At 43.1% G+C, this 14,855-nt stretch overlaps 1 protein-coding gene across 1 annotated transcript in view; it reads right to left on the bottom strand.

Annotated features, from left to right (window-relative positions):
• Positions 1 to 14,855, bottom strand: part of PRKCB (protein kinase C beta) — a 323,981-nt gene that overhangs the window by 35,377 nt on the left and 273,749 nt on the right. The window contains exons 13-15 of the mRNA XM_073636508.1: positions 7,142 to 7,280; positions 5,912 to 5,992; positions 2,240 to 2,347 (exon numbers count right to left, since the gene is read on the bottom strand). Of these exons, the coding sequence (XP_073492609.1) occupies positions 2,240 to 2,347; positions 5,912 to 5,992; positions 7,142 to 7,280 (328 nt within the window). The remainder of the gene's footprint in view (positions 1 to 2,239; positions 2,348 to 5,911; positions 5,993 to 7,141; positions 7,281 to 14,855) is intronic.

Genomic DNA, 14,855 nt, shown 5'->3' with positions numbered 1-14,855 from the left:
GCTTAAAGAGGTGGCAACCCTAGCCATGAGGGCCAGCTGAATAGCCAGGGGAAGCCTGGGAGTCCAAGTGGGGCAACCATCAGAAGAAAGGGTACTCAGGCCCTGAATAATTGAATGTAGCTAAAGTCTGAGCTAGCAAATCCATCTGACCCTTTCTCCCTGCTCTAGTGATCTGCCACGCTTGTGCAAATGTCCTCAGAGGGGTATTCACAACCACCTTAGCAGTAGAGGGAGGCAGAATACCTTGGGGGCAAAGCACTTGTAGATTGCAGCAAACCAGGTATTGTGACAATAACTGTTGTATTGGGCGCCTAGACAGATGTTGGCAGCCCAATGATCCATCTGCAAAGAGGAAGGGTATGCAGCTGCAGCAACCGCCCCCACCCACTCCAAGAATAAGGTGGTGCAGTTAGTAGAGTAGTAAGACCCGGTTCACACAGGCACACTAGCGGCCACTTCGGGGGAGAATGCAGGTGCCCTGTACTCATCACAATCTAGCAGACAGGATAAACGGGGGATTAATCCTTATCTTGGTTTTGCCCCCCACAATGGGTTTATAACCCTTTTGCAATTATTAAAGAAGCCTGCACTGTAGGCTGGTCCATAGATTTTGGATAATCGCTGGTCTTGCAGGCACAAAAAAAGATTAAAAAAAAAAAAGGTGTGAGGAGAAAGGTACCTCCAAGAAAAGCTAAGATAGATGGAAATAAATTTAAGGAAGTGGTTGGACAAGGTTTAAACTCGTTAGACAGAACTTTTCCCGTTAGCACTGATTGGCCAGAGATGTCTGCAGGTGCAACAGACATTACAGTCAAAACCATCTACGCTGTAGACTGGTTATCACGTATCTCTAGTCTATGGCAGACAGGCAGTGGGTAAAGCAGACTTTCAGGAGAGGTCTCTTTGTTATGCTGGCATCTCTCTTATGTCACTAACAGCAGCAGGATGCCAAACTATGTATGTTCTCTCTGGATCTCTGTATATTTGTGTGTGTTAGTATGGATGACTGTATGTACTCATAAAACAGTACAAAGTGTGCAACAATGCAATATAAAATAAAGTGTGTATACATAATCAAACCACTTTTGGAAAGAAGCACAGCAATCACTCTATATTCATGCTGCAGGAGTTCGGAATTTCGCTCTGTGCTAATAGCCCCACCACAGGAACTGCTTTATGCCTATGGCTGCCAGTCATCGCCGTCTCCCACTCACTTATTTCTGCTGCCTGTGGTGGAGGAGCGTCAGCCCAAGCACAGGGACATCCCAAGCAGATGTTTGGATCGCTGTCATTTCACTTTGGATTCACACGGCATTTAAATGACGAGAAAAACACACACGCACACAGACAATTATAGACAAGCCGACTGACTCCCCTCCTCTCTACAACTGCGGGGGTGGGATGGATCCAGGTGCTGCACAGAATTGGCACATCGTGGAATGGACTAGACTGTAGAAACAAGCTTGCAGTAAGGTATTCCTCTGAATCTGTTCTGATCTTACAATGTTGTCCAATCTATAATCCTTTTTTCAGGCAATCCCTACATTATTTTTCTAATCTGTAGCTGGACATCGACCATGATAGACAGCACTGCTTTACATGAATTATGTACACTTAAAGCCCAACTTGAATAGAAATAAAAAAAAAAAAAAAAAACTAGCACTAGTAACAATTAAAAAGCAGCTCTCCCTGAAATACCCACCTCCTTCTTCAGAGCTGTCTACTGCAGACTCATCACAGGTCCTCTTCCAGGTTGAATGATTCCCAGTATCATCCCAACCCACTTCAAGTGAGCTCAGCAGGAAATAATGGTCACACCCCTGTGGACCTGTCCTCATGCCATTTTGGGCTCACTGTTCTGGATGGAATGGCGCTAATAAATTATTCTGCAAGAGCCGAGCATTCCAGGAGCAAAGACCATCCATCACTAGAAGACAATGGGAACCCTTTACACTGGACTGCTATCCAATCTGATCCACTGGACGAACACTGTCTGTTTTTAGTGAATTTGTTGTCCGTGGGTGTAAATAGACAGGCAGTCCATTTGCATCCAACCACCCAACAATCAGAATGAAGGTTCCGATCGGGTCCATCTGAAAAACTGACAGGCGGACATGATCGGAACGTTGGTATGAAAAGGGACCTAAGGAGATTGTACAATTAGTTTGTAATATGTGTAGACAACTTGAGGTATTTGAAATTTTACAGTGTTGGAAGATGTGAGAAGATAGGCCCTTACCCCTTTGCAGATAGCCACAGCTTCCTTGGACATAGACTTGGGATAGGCTACATTGTGTTCCATGATAGACTGGAATAGTTCATCTTCATCCTCCCCTTCAAAAGGAGCCTGTAGAGGAAATAGTGTAGTTACAAGGAGATCTAAAATCCACAGGGTAGCAACCAAACACAACCTGTAAAAAGGAGACTAGACAGCAGACTGAAAGCAAACACCACAGCGGCTTAGTGGTTATGATTTCTTTATGGCAGCACTAGGGTCAATGGTTAGAATCCCAACCAAATACAACTTGCATGGAGTTTGCATGTTCTCTCTGTGCTTGCATTGGTTTACTCCCGCACTCCAAAGACATGCTGGTAGGTTAATTGGCTCCTGTCTAAATTGGCCCTAGTATGTGTATGTATGAATGTAAGTTAGGGACCTGAGATTGTAAGCCAGGGGTCTCAAAATGGTTGCCCCCCAGCTGTTGCAAAACTACAATTCCCATGAGGCATTGCAAGGATGACAGTTACAAGCATGACTCCCATAGGCAGAGGCATGATGGGACTTGTAGTTCTGCAACAGCTGGAGGGCCGCTAGTTTGAGACCCCTGTTGTAAGCTCTTGAGGCCAGGGACTGATGTGAATGTTCAATATATACATATGGCACTGTGTAAATGTCAGTGCTATATAAATGCCTGAAATAAAGTAAAGCATACACTACTATGGACACCCATCAAATTACTGCGCTCCAATTTCTAGTGAGGGGTACAGTTCAAACTAAAAAAGACATATCGGACAATTGTGCAATAGTTTGGGGAATGTTCTTTCCTGCTGATCCTGCTCGAAATTCTTGTGAATTCTGCAGTGTTGTCACAATATTATCAGAAAGTGTGTTTGAACTACTGGTCACATCTCCTTATGTTATGGAGAAGAGGTTGAGGTGTTCTGTAGTCCACCATTGGGAGCTTGTACACTTCAGCTTCACAGAAGAGTCAAAGCTATTAACTCACTTACCGCCAAAAGTTCAGCAGCAGGAAGAGGACTAGGACTACAGGTTCAGATGTCTACACAATGTGGAGCATGCTTCATTACAGGTAACTTAGATCACTAAAGCTATAGAGAAGTTTTGGCCAACATTGAGCTTTAAAGTGATACTAAAGTCTTGTGTTTTTTTTGTTAAAAATAACAAACATTATACTTGCCTGCTCTGTGCAATGTTTTGAACAGAGCAGCCCAGATCCTCCTCTTTTCTCATGTCTCCCTTCGGTGCTCCTAGCCCCTCCCTCCTGTCGAGTGCCCCAACAGCAAGCGGCTTGCTATGGGGCACCCGAGTCGCAGTTTCGTGTGTCCATTCAGACACGGAGTTGCATTTCGGTCTGCCTTCTGTCTCTCCTGATTGGCTGACTTTGACAGCAGTGGGAGCCAATGGCACCACTGCTGTGCCTCAGCCAATCAGGAGGGAGAGTCCCGGATGGCCCAGGCACTCATGCACATCGCTGGATAGAGATGGGACTCAGGTAAGTATTAGGAGGGGCTGCTACACACAGAAGGCTTGTTATCTTAATGCATACTATCTGGATACCAATTATATGTGGATACAATGGATTATTAGTCTTTCATTGTATTTGTATACCGTGGTAACAGTAATGCTTTTCTATATAATTACATGCTGAAACGATTGGTGTCATTGTGTAGGGGATGTGTTAAGCCTGGGACACAGGCAGTTTTTTTTTTTTTTTTTTCATTCAACCCAGCAGGCTGAAAAAAAAACAAAAAAAAAAAAACGAGAAACTCGCTGCACTAAATATCCGATGTTAGTATAGCAATCTCCCTTGCTGTGCTATCGTGTTCTGACAGGGGGACAGGGGCACCGCACACCGGTCAGCACTAGCAGCTCATTGCCAGATCGTCTTCTGTATCCTGCAAATATCCTTTTAATTGGCCGGAGTATTGCAGGATACAGTGTGTTGACATTTCATCGCTATATGACAATGCTGAAATTGAATGATTACATAGGCAGCAAGAATTACACATACAATGTTATACTTTCAACTAAGAATGAATACCAATGTTTTAGTTATAACAAGAACCCATGTTGTGCCACCAACCCAAAATCTAGACTAATGTTACTGTTCTAGATCAGGGGTCTCCAAACTTTCTGAACAATGGGCAAGTTTACTGCCCCTCCAGACTTTATGGGGGCCAGACTGTGGCCAGTGTGAGTAGAAAATGCCCTGGGCATCAATGGGAGTAAAGAATGTCCCATCATTGGCGTTAGTGAGAGGTTTAAAAAAACCAAGGAATCCCACAATGCAATGCAGGACCGTGCATGCGTGTTGATGTCAAATCTTTCAGCTTCCGGTTTGGGCAGAACCGGAGGTTGTGACGTCACCACCCACATGTGATCCCGCATTGCATTGTGGGATTTGTAGTTCCTTTGGATGGTGAGACACTGATTATTAAAATACACACAATAAAGAGTGGATAAAACAAAGTGCCACTCGAGATTTTATACTATGCGAGCCTGGTGCTTGGTTTATCTTCATTTCTGGGGACCCTAAAGAGTGAAATATCTGTCCGTGGAGGCCTGCTGGAGGATCCTGGATCCCATAGTGAGATTTCACTCACACAAGCGTTTTCTGCCTTCTCTGCACAAAGAATCACCCTAGCTCTGGCAAGCATATATGCAAGTGGGTTTAAAGGACACGTGGTGTTTTTCCTCTGCTTGGACTGATCTGATTTGGGACCCACAGAGAATTTATTGTGCTGCTTTATCCTGGAATCAATTCTGACTCATTTGGTGTGGGACTTTTTTTTCCAATTCTGTGCATGAACATTTTATTTATTTATGGTATATGAATTTTTCACATTGTATGCCATTTATGTAAATCATCATTTGCACACTTTTGTTTTTATTCAGTTTGAATTTATATTGTATTCAATTCATTATTCATTTTGGTTAGTGTGGCATCCAACAGAGAAAGTTTATGTTATGTATGTTTATCCTATACATTTTTTGCTGCAGCTTATTTTTAATAATTTCTCACCATTTGCGCGTTTTTTTGTTTTTTTATTTGTCACAGTACTTTATATATGATGTCGGTTTAGAAGCTTGTGTTTTAATTACAGTTTTTTTTTTTTTTTTTTTTTTTTTAAGCAGGAACACCCTTAACAACTACTTATGCCTAAAAAATCAACATAGTCCCCTTGACTGAATACATCTGAAGTTTTTAGGAACACTGCTCTTATTTAACATGTCACCACTAGGTATGTGAGTAAGAAAAACAAATCTCAGCTTCCTCAAAAGCAAATCAAACGTTTAGAGTTTTGGTAAAAGTAATGCTGGTAATCAATAAGAAATACTTGTTGTAATATAGTTTTGGTAATAGCCAAAAGTATTCAAGTATGGCTCTATATCTGACAATTACATGGCTCTGGCTTTTTATGTAGACCAGACAATCGCAAGGATGCCTGCAATGAAGGTTAATGCACAGAAATATGAGGAAACCAAAATTGTTGGAGCTGCCCACAGTAATCAGATTTTAATAGTATGTTTCAACCTCAGATTACGCAATGACTAGATGATGCTAATAGGACCAACAGTTTTTTTTTTTTTATCAATTTCAACACAAATGGTAAAATGTTAACCAAAGTAAATAAAAAAAAAGCCAAAAAGATGAAATAAAATAATTACCTGCCCAGCTAACATTTCGTAAAGTAAGATGCCAAAGGCCCACCAATCCACGGACTTCCCATATGGTTGGTAAGCAATGATCTAGATGAGGGAAATACAAAATGATTAAGAGATTTCTGTTGATTTTGGAAAAGAACACCAAAAACATCCTAAAAACTTTTCAGGCCTCTTAGTCCTGTATGGGGAAAGTAGTCTGGGCTGGTGGATCTAGACTTTTTTTTGCCATCATAGATTTCAGCCCCTTGAGGAGGATTTCTTCTGTTCTTCTGTTAAATTAATTTCATCAGGGGTTCCCTGAGACCTGAAAATTATTCCAAGGGTTCCCCTGGGGTGAAAAGGTTGAAAAAGGCTACCCTAGAGAATAAAGTGGTGGGTGCTGAAATGTTTTATGTCACAACATTTGTGCAGCAGGTTTTCAAAAGTTTTTTCAGGTTACCAATTTATAGTTAAACAGGAAGTCTGGTGGTAGAATTATCGCTCTCACTCTGCTGTTCACTGTGATACCACACATGTGGTGTGACATTTTACATTTACATATGCATGTAGGTCTTACACGTGTGCTCGCATTTGCACGTGAGCACAGGTGGACGGGGGCGCTTTAAAATTTATTTTATTATGATTTCTTTTATTTAAAAAGTTTTTTTTTTTTTTACACTGTACCGTAACTTTTTTTATTTTTGTATCAACTTTATTGCTATCAGAATGAATGAACGACATCCCTTGTGATAGCAGGTCCTCTTTTTTTGGAGAGATCTGGGGTCTATTAAATCCCAGCTCTCTCCAACGCATCTGATCAAACCAAGATCAGTTTGATCAGATGCTGTACAAGCTGGTAATGGCTTGTAAATAAACAAACCGAGTTGATGAAATTCAGTTTCTGACATCACAGAAAGGGGGAAGGAACTTCCGTTCTTTCCACTCTTCACAGCAATTGCAATCAGAGTGGTTGCATCAGTACCAAGCTTCGTGATGGGATGGGAGAGCCCGATAAAGGCGCCCCCCCCCCTTCTGCTGCCTGTAAAAGTAATCACTTTTACCAGATAGGGAATCGCTGGCAGAAAAGAAGGATACCAGGATATTGGTTGTAGCTGCACTGATCCTGGTATAACAAATTCAACCTGAGGCTATATATTTACGGCCTATGGGCGGGAAGTGGTTAAAGCATTTATTGTTGGTGCTGGTTAGCCATGGTAAATTTGTTCTTACATGTCAGTATATGGCACACATTACCTCTGGGGCTATATAGTCTGGGGTGCCACAAAAAGTCTTTGTTGTCACTCCATCCCACATGTTCTCTTTACACATCCCAAAGTCTGCAATCTTGATGTGACCCTCTGAGTCCAACATAACATTGTCCAGCTTCAAGTCCCTGGATAAACAGAACATTAAACAATAACTTAGAGAGGAGTACATTCTTGTCACAGCAGCTAATGGTTAGATGGGGCATCTTTTCAAACTGTAAACATGTTGAGATTCCTTTTAAAGCTTAGCTATGAATTTGATAGCATAGTTTTTTTGATCAAGCTGGAAACAGTATAAGTATGCATACAGTGTTTTGAAAAAGTATTCATACCCTTTGAAATTTTGCACATTTTGTCATGTTACAACCAAAAACGTAAATGTATTTTATTGGGATTTTATGTGATAGACCAACAAAGTTCCACATAATTGTGAAGTGGAAGGAAAATGATAAATGGTTTTCAAATTTTTTTTTTTTACAAATAAATATGTAAAAAGTGCGGCGTGCATTTGTATTCAGCCCCCCTGAGTCAATACTTTGTAGAACCACCTTTCACTGCAATTACAGCTGCAAGTCTTTTTGGGGATGTCTCTACCAGCTTTGCACATCTAGAGGGTGACATTTTTGCCCATTCTTCTTTGAGCGCCTGTGAACAGCAATTTTGAAGTCTTACAACAGATTCTTAATTGGATTTCGGTCTAGACTTTGACTGGGCCATGCTAACACATGAATATGCTTTGATCTAAACCATTCCATTGTAGCTCTGGCTGTATGTTTAGGGTCGTTGTCCTGCTGGAAGGTGAACCTCCGCCCCAGTCTCAAGTCTTTTGCAGACTCTAACAGGTTTTCTTGCAAGATTGCCCTGTATTTGACTCCATCCATCTACTCTGACCAGCTTCCATGTCCCCGCTGAGGAAAAACATCTCCACAGCATGATGTCGCCACCACGTTTCACGGTGGGGATGGTGTGTTCAGGGTGATGTGCAGTGTTGCTTTTAGGCCAAAAAGTTCAATTTTGGTCTCATCTGACCAGAGCACCTTCTTCCACATGTTTGCTGTGTCCCCCACATGGCTTCTCATAAATGGGACTTCTTATGGCTTTCTTTTAACAATGGCTTTCTTCTTGCCACTCTTCCATAAAGGTCAGATTTGTGGAGTGCACGACTACCGTATTTATCGGCGTATAACACGCACCCCAAGTTTAGGAGGGAATTTTAAGGAAAAAAAAACTTTTAGGAGGGAAGTTGAAGGGAAAAAAACTTACATTTAAATGCCCATCATTGCAGCCTTCTCAGTGCAGCCTTGCCCCAGTGCAGCCTTGTCAGTGCAGCCTTGTCAGTGCAGCCTTGTCCCAGTGCAGCCTTGTCCCAGTGCAGCCTTGTCCCAGTGCAGCCTTGTCCCAGTGCAGCCTTGTCCCAGTGCAGCCTTGTCCCAGTGCAGCCTTGTCCCAGTGCAGCCTTCGATCCCCTGCCATACTGGGCTTCAAAATCGCCGACCGCGATTTGAAAATGGCGCCGAAATACACAGAGCTGGTCCTCGTTCACTTTCGGCTCCACTCGTGGTCCCACCCGGGATGAGCGTGACTGTGAGCGGAGCTATCCGAACCTAGCCGAGTACACTCGGCTAGGTTCGGGCAGCGCTCGAGTGAAGCCAAAAGTGGCCGAGAAGAGCCGAGGACCGGCTCTGTGTATTTCGGCGCCATTTTCAAATCGCGGACGGCGATTTTTTAGATCTGGCAGCTCAGGATCGCAGGGGATCGGCGTATAACACGCACCCGCGATTTTCGCCTGATTTTAAGGGGAAAAAAAGTGCGTGTTATACGCCGATAAATACGGTAATAGTTGTCCTGTGGACAGATTCTCTCACCTGAGCTGTGGATCTCTGCAGCTCCTCCAGAGTTAGCATGGGCCTCTTGGCTGTTTCTCTGATTAATGCTCTCCTTGCCCAGCCTGTCAGTTTAGGTGGACGGCCATGTCTTGGTAGGTTTCCATTTTCGGATGATGGATTCGAACAGTGCTTTGTGAGATGTTCAAAACTTGGGATTTTTTTTATAACCTAACCCTGCTTTAAACTTCTCCACAACTTTATCCCTGACATGACTGTTTTGTTCCTGGGCCTTAATGAGATGTTTGTTCACTAAGGTTCTCTAACAAACCTCTGAGGGCTTCACAGAACAGCTGTATTTATACTGAGATTAAATTACACACAGGTGGACTCTATTTACTAACTAGGTGACTTCTGAAGGCAATTGGTTCAACTAGATTTTAGTTGGGGGTATCAGAGTACAGGGGGCTGAATACAAATGCACACCACACTTTTTGGATATTTATTTGTAAAAAAATGTTGAAAACCATTTGTCATTTTCCTTCCACTTCACAATTATGTGCCACTGTGTGTTGGTCTATCACATAAAATCCCAATAAAATACATTTAAGTTTATGGTTGTAACATGACAAAATGTGGAAAATTTTTACTTTTACCTTTTTAAGGCACTGTATCTTATACCTGAACGATCCATGTGGAAGCTGAAAATCACTGTAGCAGTTGTCCCTACTACAGTAATTATTATTGTCACAATCTCCACATTGTCTAATCAGAGAATGCCTTTTGGAAAAAAACAAGAAATTCTGTAAATGGTCTGCAGTGCAGAGCACTGGACCTCGAAGGCCGTGCCTATCACTGTAGTGGTAGCCCCTACTAGTACAGTGATTTGCAGCCTACACAGGGATTTGGATGCTGCCAAAACAGAAGGAGAATGAAATATAAAGATGACATCTGCTTAGGTGCAGTATTTATTTTTATTTCAGGTACTTATACAGCGCCGTAAATTTTTTCAGCGCTTTACATATACATTGTACATTCACATCAGTTCCTGCCCTCAAGGAGCTTACAATCTAAGGTCCCTAGCTCACATTCATACATACACATACTAGGGCCAAATTTAGACAGGATCCAATTAACCTACCAGCATATCCTTGGAGTGTGGGAGGAAACCGGAGTACACGGAGGAAACCCCCGCAGGCACAGGGAGAACATGCAGACTCCAGGAAGGTAGTGTCGTGGTTGGGATTCAAACCAGCGACCCTTTTAATGCTAGGCGAAAGTGCTAACCACTACACCACTATGCTGCCCAGTAGAGGCCCTCATTTCTCATACTGCCTTTTTATAGCAGCAGAGACGGATTAAAGCTGCACTCCAACCTTACCTTCAAGTGTTCGATACTTGTACAGGCACCTTTTCTATATTGAAATTGCAGAGTGTGAGCTTCTTACAGTGTGCATTGGAAGCTGCAACAAGGCAGATAACGCCCGCCTCTTTTCCTGGCTGGAGGGTGTCAAACATCCAGCCCTGACTTCCCCTGCCCCCACCCCTTTAATGCATTGGATTTCAGTACTTTCAATCATGCAGGATAAGCATCACACATGGACATTACCTACGGTGTACTGCATGCAAATACAGACTGGCTAGAAATGTGCACTCCTCCAGACTGACATCCACCCATCAAGGCATTTTGATATTTGCAAGCCCGCTGCTTGTATCAAGGCTGAGGACTCTTGAGGAGTACCGAGGCAGGGTGCTATGATCTCCAAGAACCTAGGTGCAGCACCCTGCCATCCCCTTTCACCAGCTATGCTCTCCCTACATAGCACAGAGACCCAGTGATGACATCTCTTGGTCTAAAATAAAGTACGTAATAAAAACAGAAAGGCTTTATTTAAAAAAATGAATCAGCATGTTGGGGGGAAAAGAAGGAACCAGAGTTGTATATAGTGCCCCAGAAATCACAGAAAGGCAATCACAGTTGTATGGTCTATACTAGCATGGCCCCATCAGACACCAACTGCTTCTAAAAGCATCCTTCCTTGTAAAGAGAAAGGCATGTCCACACCTTTGACTACCTGCACTTTACCTTGGTTGGGCGGAGACAATGGCTGACGTCATCACGCTGTAGCGTCAACCAGGAAGGGTCTGAATTTGTATGCCGGCTGGTTTAGCTTTCATGTGCATGTTTTTTTATTATATGTAAGTGCATCACTTTTTTTTTTAAATAAAGCCTTTTAGACTTTCTACACTATGTGGGCCATTTTTAAAAAACTTTTCTCCTGAACCATACGCCGCAGTCGGTCAGAGGTGACGGCTAAGTTACCATAACAGAGGTGCACCAGTCACATCTACGGGTTTGTTGCTGTGCTTTATAGGACTTCTCTTTAGATTGAGGGTCGTGTACATCTGATAAGCTTATACCTTATCACTTTGGGTGAAAGGGGTGGATAGGGGATGCACCGATACCAGTTTTTAAGGCCGAGTACCCATACTTTTTCTCAAGTACTCTCAGATGCCAATACCTATATTTAGTGTCATGTGACAGTTTTCTTAGTGCTTGTTCACACCATACACGCATGAAAACTGATGGCAAACCGCATAGTTTTCACTTGCAGAGACATCAGTTTTCAGATGAGTTTTCCGTGAGTTTTTACAGTCTGTATGCAGTGCAACTTAAGTCCTGTGCGATTTCAGTCTGGTTCAGATGCAATTTCTAATCTCATACAATTTCTTGGTACACTTAAAGACTTATTATATTTGGGACTTTTTGGATTCACATTTGAGTGTTTCTTTGATTTATCGCACAAAGTTCATATGGTTTTTCTGTGTGTGTATTACATTTCTATTTAGGTTAATGTAAAAGCAGAAGTTCTGTAGGCTTAGGTCTCTGGGCATCGGCTCTTGTGGATAGTACAGCTTGCTCTGCATAGCAGCCTTCAATTGACACATGTGCTACTTAAGTTTGCTGTAATAAGCAACCTTAGGCCGGCCATACACTGAGCAAGTTTCTTAGCTTGATTCCCCCATCAACACAGTCTTTATGCCAAATCTGCTTGGCCATGGTCTTCTCCCGGCGGGGTGGGTGGCGGGGAAGTGGTCCTCACTGGGAGAAAACAGTGATCATCGCTAGTGGCTATAGCAGCCACTAGCGATAATCACAAGAGACTCCGGCAGGCTGGTTGTACCCAAGTTGATCGATCAACTTGGTACATGCAGCCTTGCCCATTAATGGTTCGAATCTCAGCTGGTTCAGCAGGAACCAGCTGAGATTTGAACCGTGTAGACTAAGTTCCTATGAGGCTGGGCTGAAGTGAACAGTTCAATGTGGTCTGTAAATTCTCTACAGAATATGTCAGTCTTATATGAGTGAAATAAAAACAGAAAGCAACATATACATTCCTTTCAATTAAAGTTAGAAGGAAGGCTTCGGGAATGACAAGTTTATGTAGGAGAAGTAAAGCTAATGACACACACCCACTCACTCCCACACACCATATTCTCAGAGCACTAATATTACATGGAATCAATACACTGTGTGCACGGACCCCAGTGTGCTCATTAAACAAGCCTACTGGAAAATTCTGCAAAATCCCCTCATTCCTGTTGGATATCATGTTCATCAGGTGGACACTGGATATCTTTAGAAGGATGGGCCATTAGAAGATTTAACAGTTCTCTGTGTAGGGTTAAAACCCTGCTCTTGTCCCATTTCACCCCAGATCTTCTGCCACATCCACATGTCGCTTCTGTACAATCTAATTTATTTCTCACAGAACACAGGTGTAAAGGGGAACAAGAAGAAAGGGAGCCAAAGTAGTGAACTGCCCACATCAAGTGTCAAAAAAGTGCACGACATACAATGTGCACTGAGGATTTGGACAGTTTTTTCTTTTGTTTTGATGTCTCATTTGCTTCATTGCTAACTGTTGTTAGAAAGAGGAACGGGAAAGAGAGACTAAATCTAGCTATACATTAGTGAAAATGTTCTGTTTTAACCACTTAAGCTCCGGAAGGTTTTACCCCCCCCCCCCCCTTCCTGACTATGGCATTTTTTGTGATACGGCACTGCGCTACTTTAACCGCTTAGCGACCAGCCGCTGTCATTTTACTGCGGCAGGTCGGTGCGACCCCACGAGCCGTCGTAGCTATAGGTTGGCTCGCGGGATCGGGATAGCAGGCGCGCGCACGCGCCCGCTGCACAGCGAGGGTGCCGATGCTCGTGGCAGACAGTCGCGATGACCGCCGGCCATGAGCAATTGCGGGCACGAGAGGCAGAACAGGGACGTGTGTGTGTGTAAACACACAAATACCTGTTCTGTGAGGCGTGACAGATCGGGAGTTCCTATCAGCTAGGAACCACGATCTGTCATTTCCTCTAGGTCAGTCCCCTCCCCCTACAGTTAGAAACACACACTAGGGAACACCGTTAACCCCTAGATCGCCCCTTAGTGTTAACCCCTTCCGTCAGTGACATTTTTACAGTAATCAATGCATTTTTATAGCACTAATCGCTGTATAAATGCCAATGCTCCCAAAAATGTGTCAGAAGCGTCTGATGTGTCTGCCATAATGTCACAGTGCAGATAAAAACCGCAGATCTCCGCCATTACTAGTAAAAAAAATAATAATAGTGCTATAAATCTATCCCCTAATTTGTAGACGGTATAACTTTTGTGCAAGCCAATCAATATACGCTTATTGAGATTTTTTAAAATATGTAGAAGAATATATATAGGCCTAAATTGAGAAAAAAATTGCTTAAAAAAAAAAAAAAAAAGGGGGATATTCATTATAGCAAAAAGTACAAAATATTGTGTTTTTTTCAAAACTGTCCCTCTTTTTTTGTTTACAGCGCAAAAAATAAAAACCGCAGGGGCGATCATATACCACCAAAAGAAAGCTCTATTTGTGGGAAAAAAAGGACATAAATTTTGTTTGGGTGCACCGTCACACGACCGCGTAATTGTCAGTTAAAGTGACGCAGTGCCGAATCACAAATAGAGCGAATCACAAAAAATGGCCTGGTCATTCAGCAGCCAAATCTCCGGGGCTGAAGTGGTAATCCACATGCGAGGTGCCACACCCATGGATTCCAATGAGGTTTTTTTTTTTTTTTTTGGAAGGTGCCGTCATTGACCCGACCGACCAGGGGTGGAAAAGCAAACTACCAGCCGCCACTGGAAGGGGTTAACAACAGGGGTGATTAAAGAGTTGACTGTGTGCCTAAGTTGAGCTTACTCACTGTGGGGGGAGGGGGGGTGCTTTGACCAGGGGAAGGCAAAGATCTGTGTTCTTGTCTAGCAGAAGCACAGGATAAGTGCCATCCCTTCTGACAGAACGACAATCTGCCTTGTCTACATGGTGGGTGCTGGCGGACATCGCGTCCGTGGTACCCGCTGCTGGGCTCCCGCTGTGTAGAATCACAGCAAGAGTGGGTCTCCGGCGGCCTGCGCCCCAGACCCGGAAGCGTCAGATCACATACTAGCTACGCGGTTAGGCGCACAGTAAAGTAGTAAAGAGTAAATGTATGGCTGGCGGTCCGCAAGTGGTTAAGAACGTTTGTTCAATTTTCTAATTGTTGGTCAGGTTTAAATCGACGTTCATTGTCATCCGCAGTGGAAAGGAAAGAGCAGGGTGGAAAATTGTTCTCAAACAAATTCAAACAGTGTGGTTTTCGTTCAAGAAACTATAATCATTCTAAGATCGAATGTTAAAGCAATTAAATTTTGAAGTACTTTCGAGCAAAGCTCATGAACTCCTTTCACACATGTAGATCCGTTATATGGATTCCGCTTGCTCGGCAGGGATCGAACCCTTGATCCCTGCTGAATCGGCAGATGACAGGTTCGTCTCTGCTCAAAAAAAAAAAATGCAGAGGTG

This window comes from Aquarana catesbeiana, linkage group LG06, assembly GCF_042186555.1.
Source record: "Aquarana catesbeiana isolate 2022-GZ linkage group LG06, ASM4218655v1, whole genome shotgun sequence".
In the NCBI taxonomy this organism is placed as follows: domain Eukaryota; kingdom Metazoa; phylum Chordata; class Amphibia; order Anura; family Ranidae; genus Aquarana; species Aquarana catesbeiana.
The sequence above is the reverse complement of the archived record's forward strand: the minus strand, read 5'-3'. Positions and strand labels throughout refer to the sequence as shown.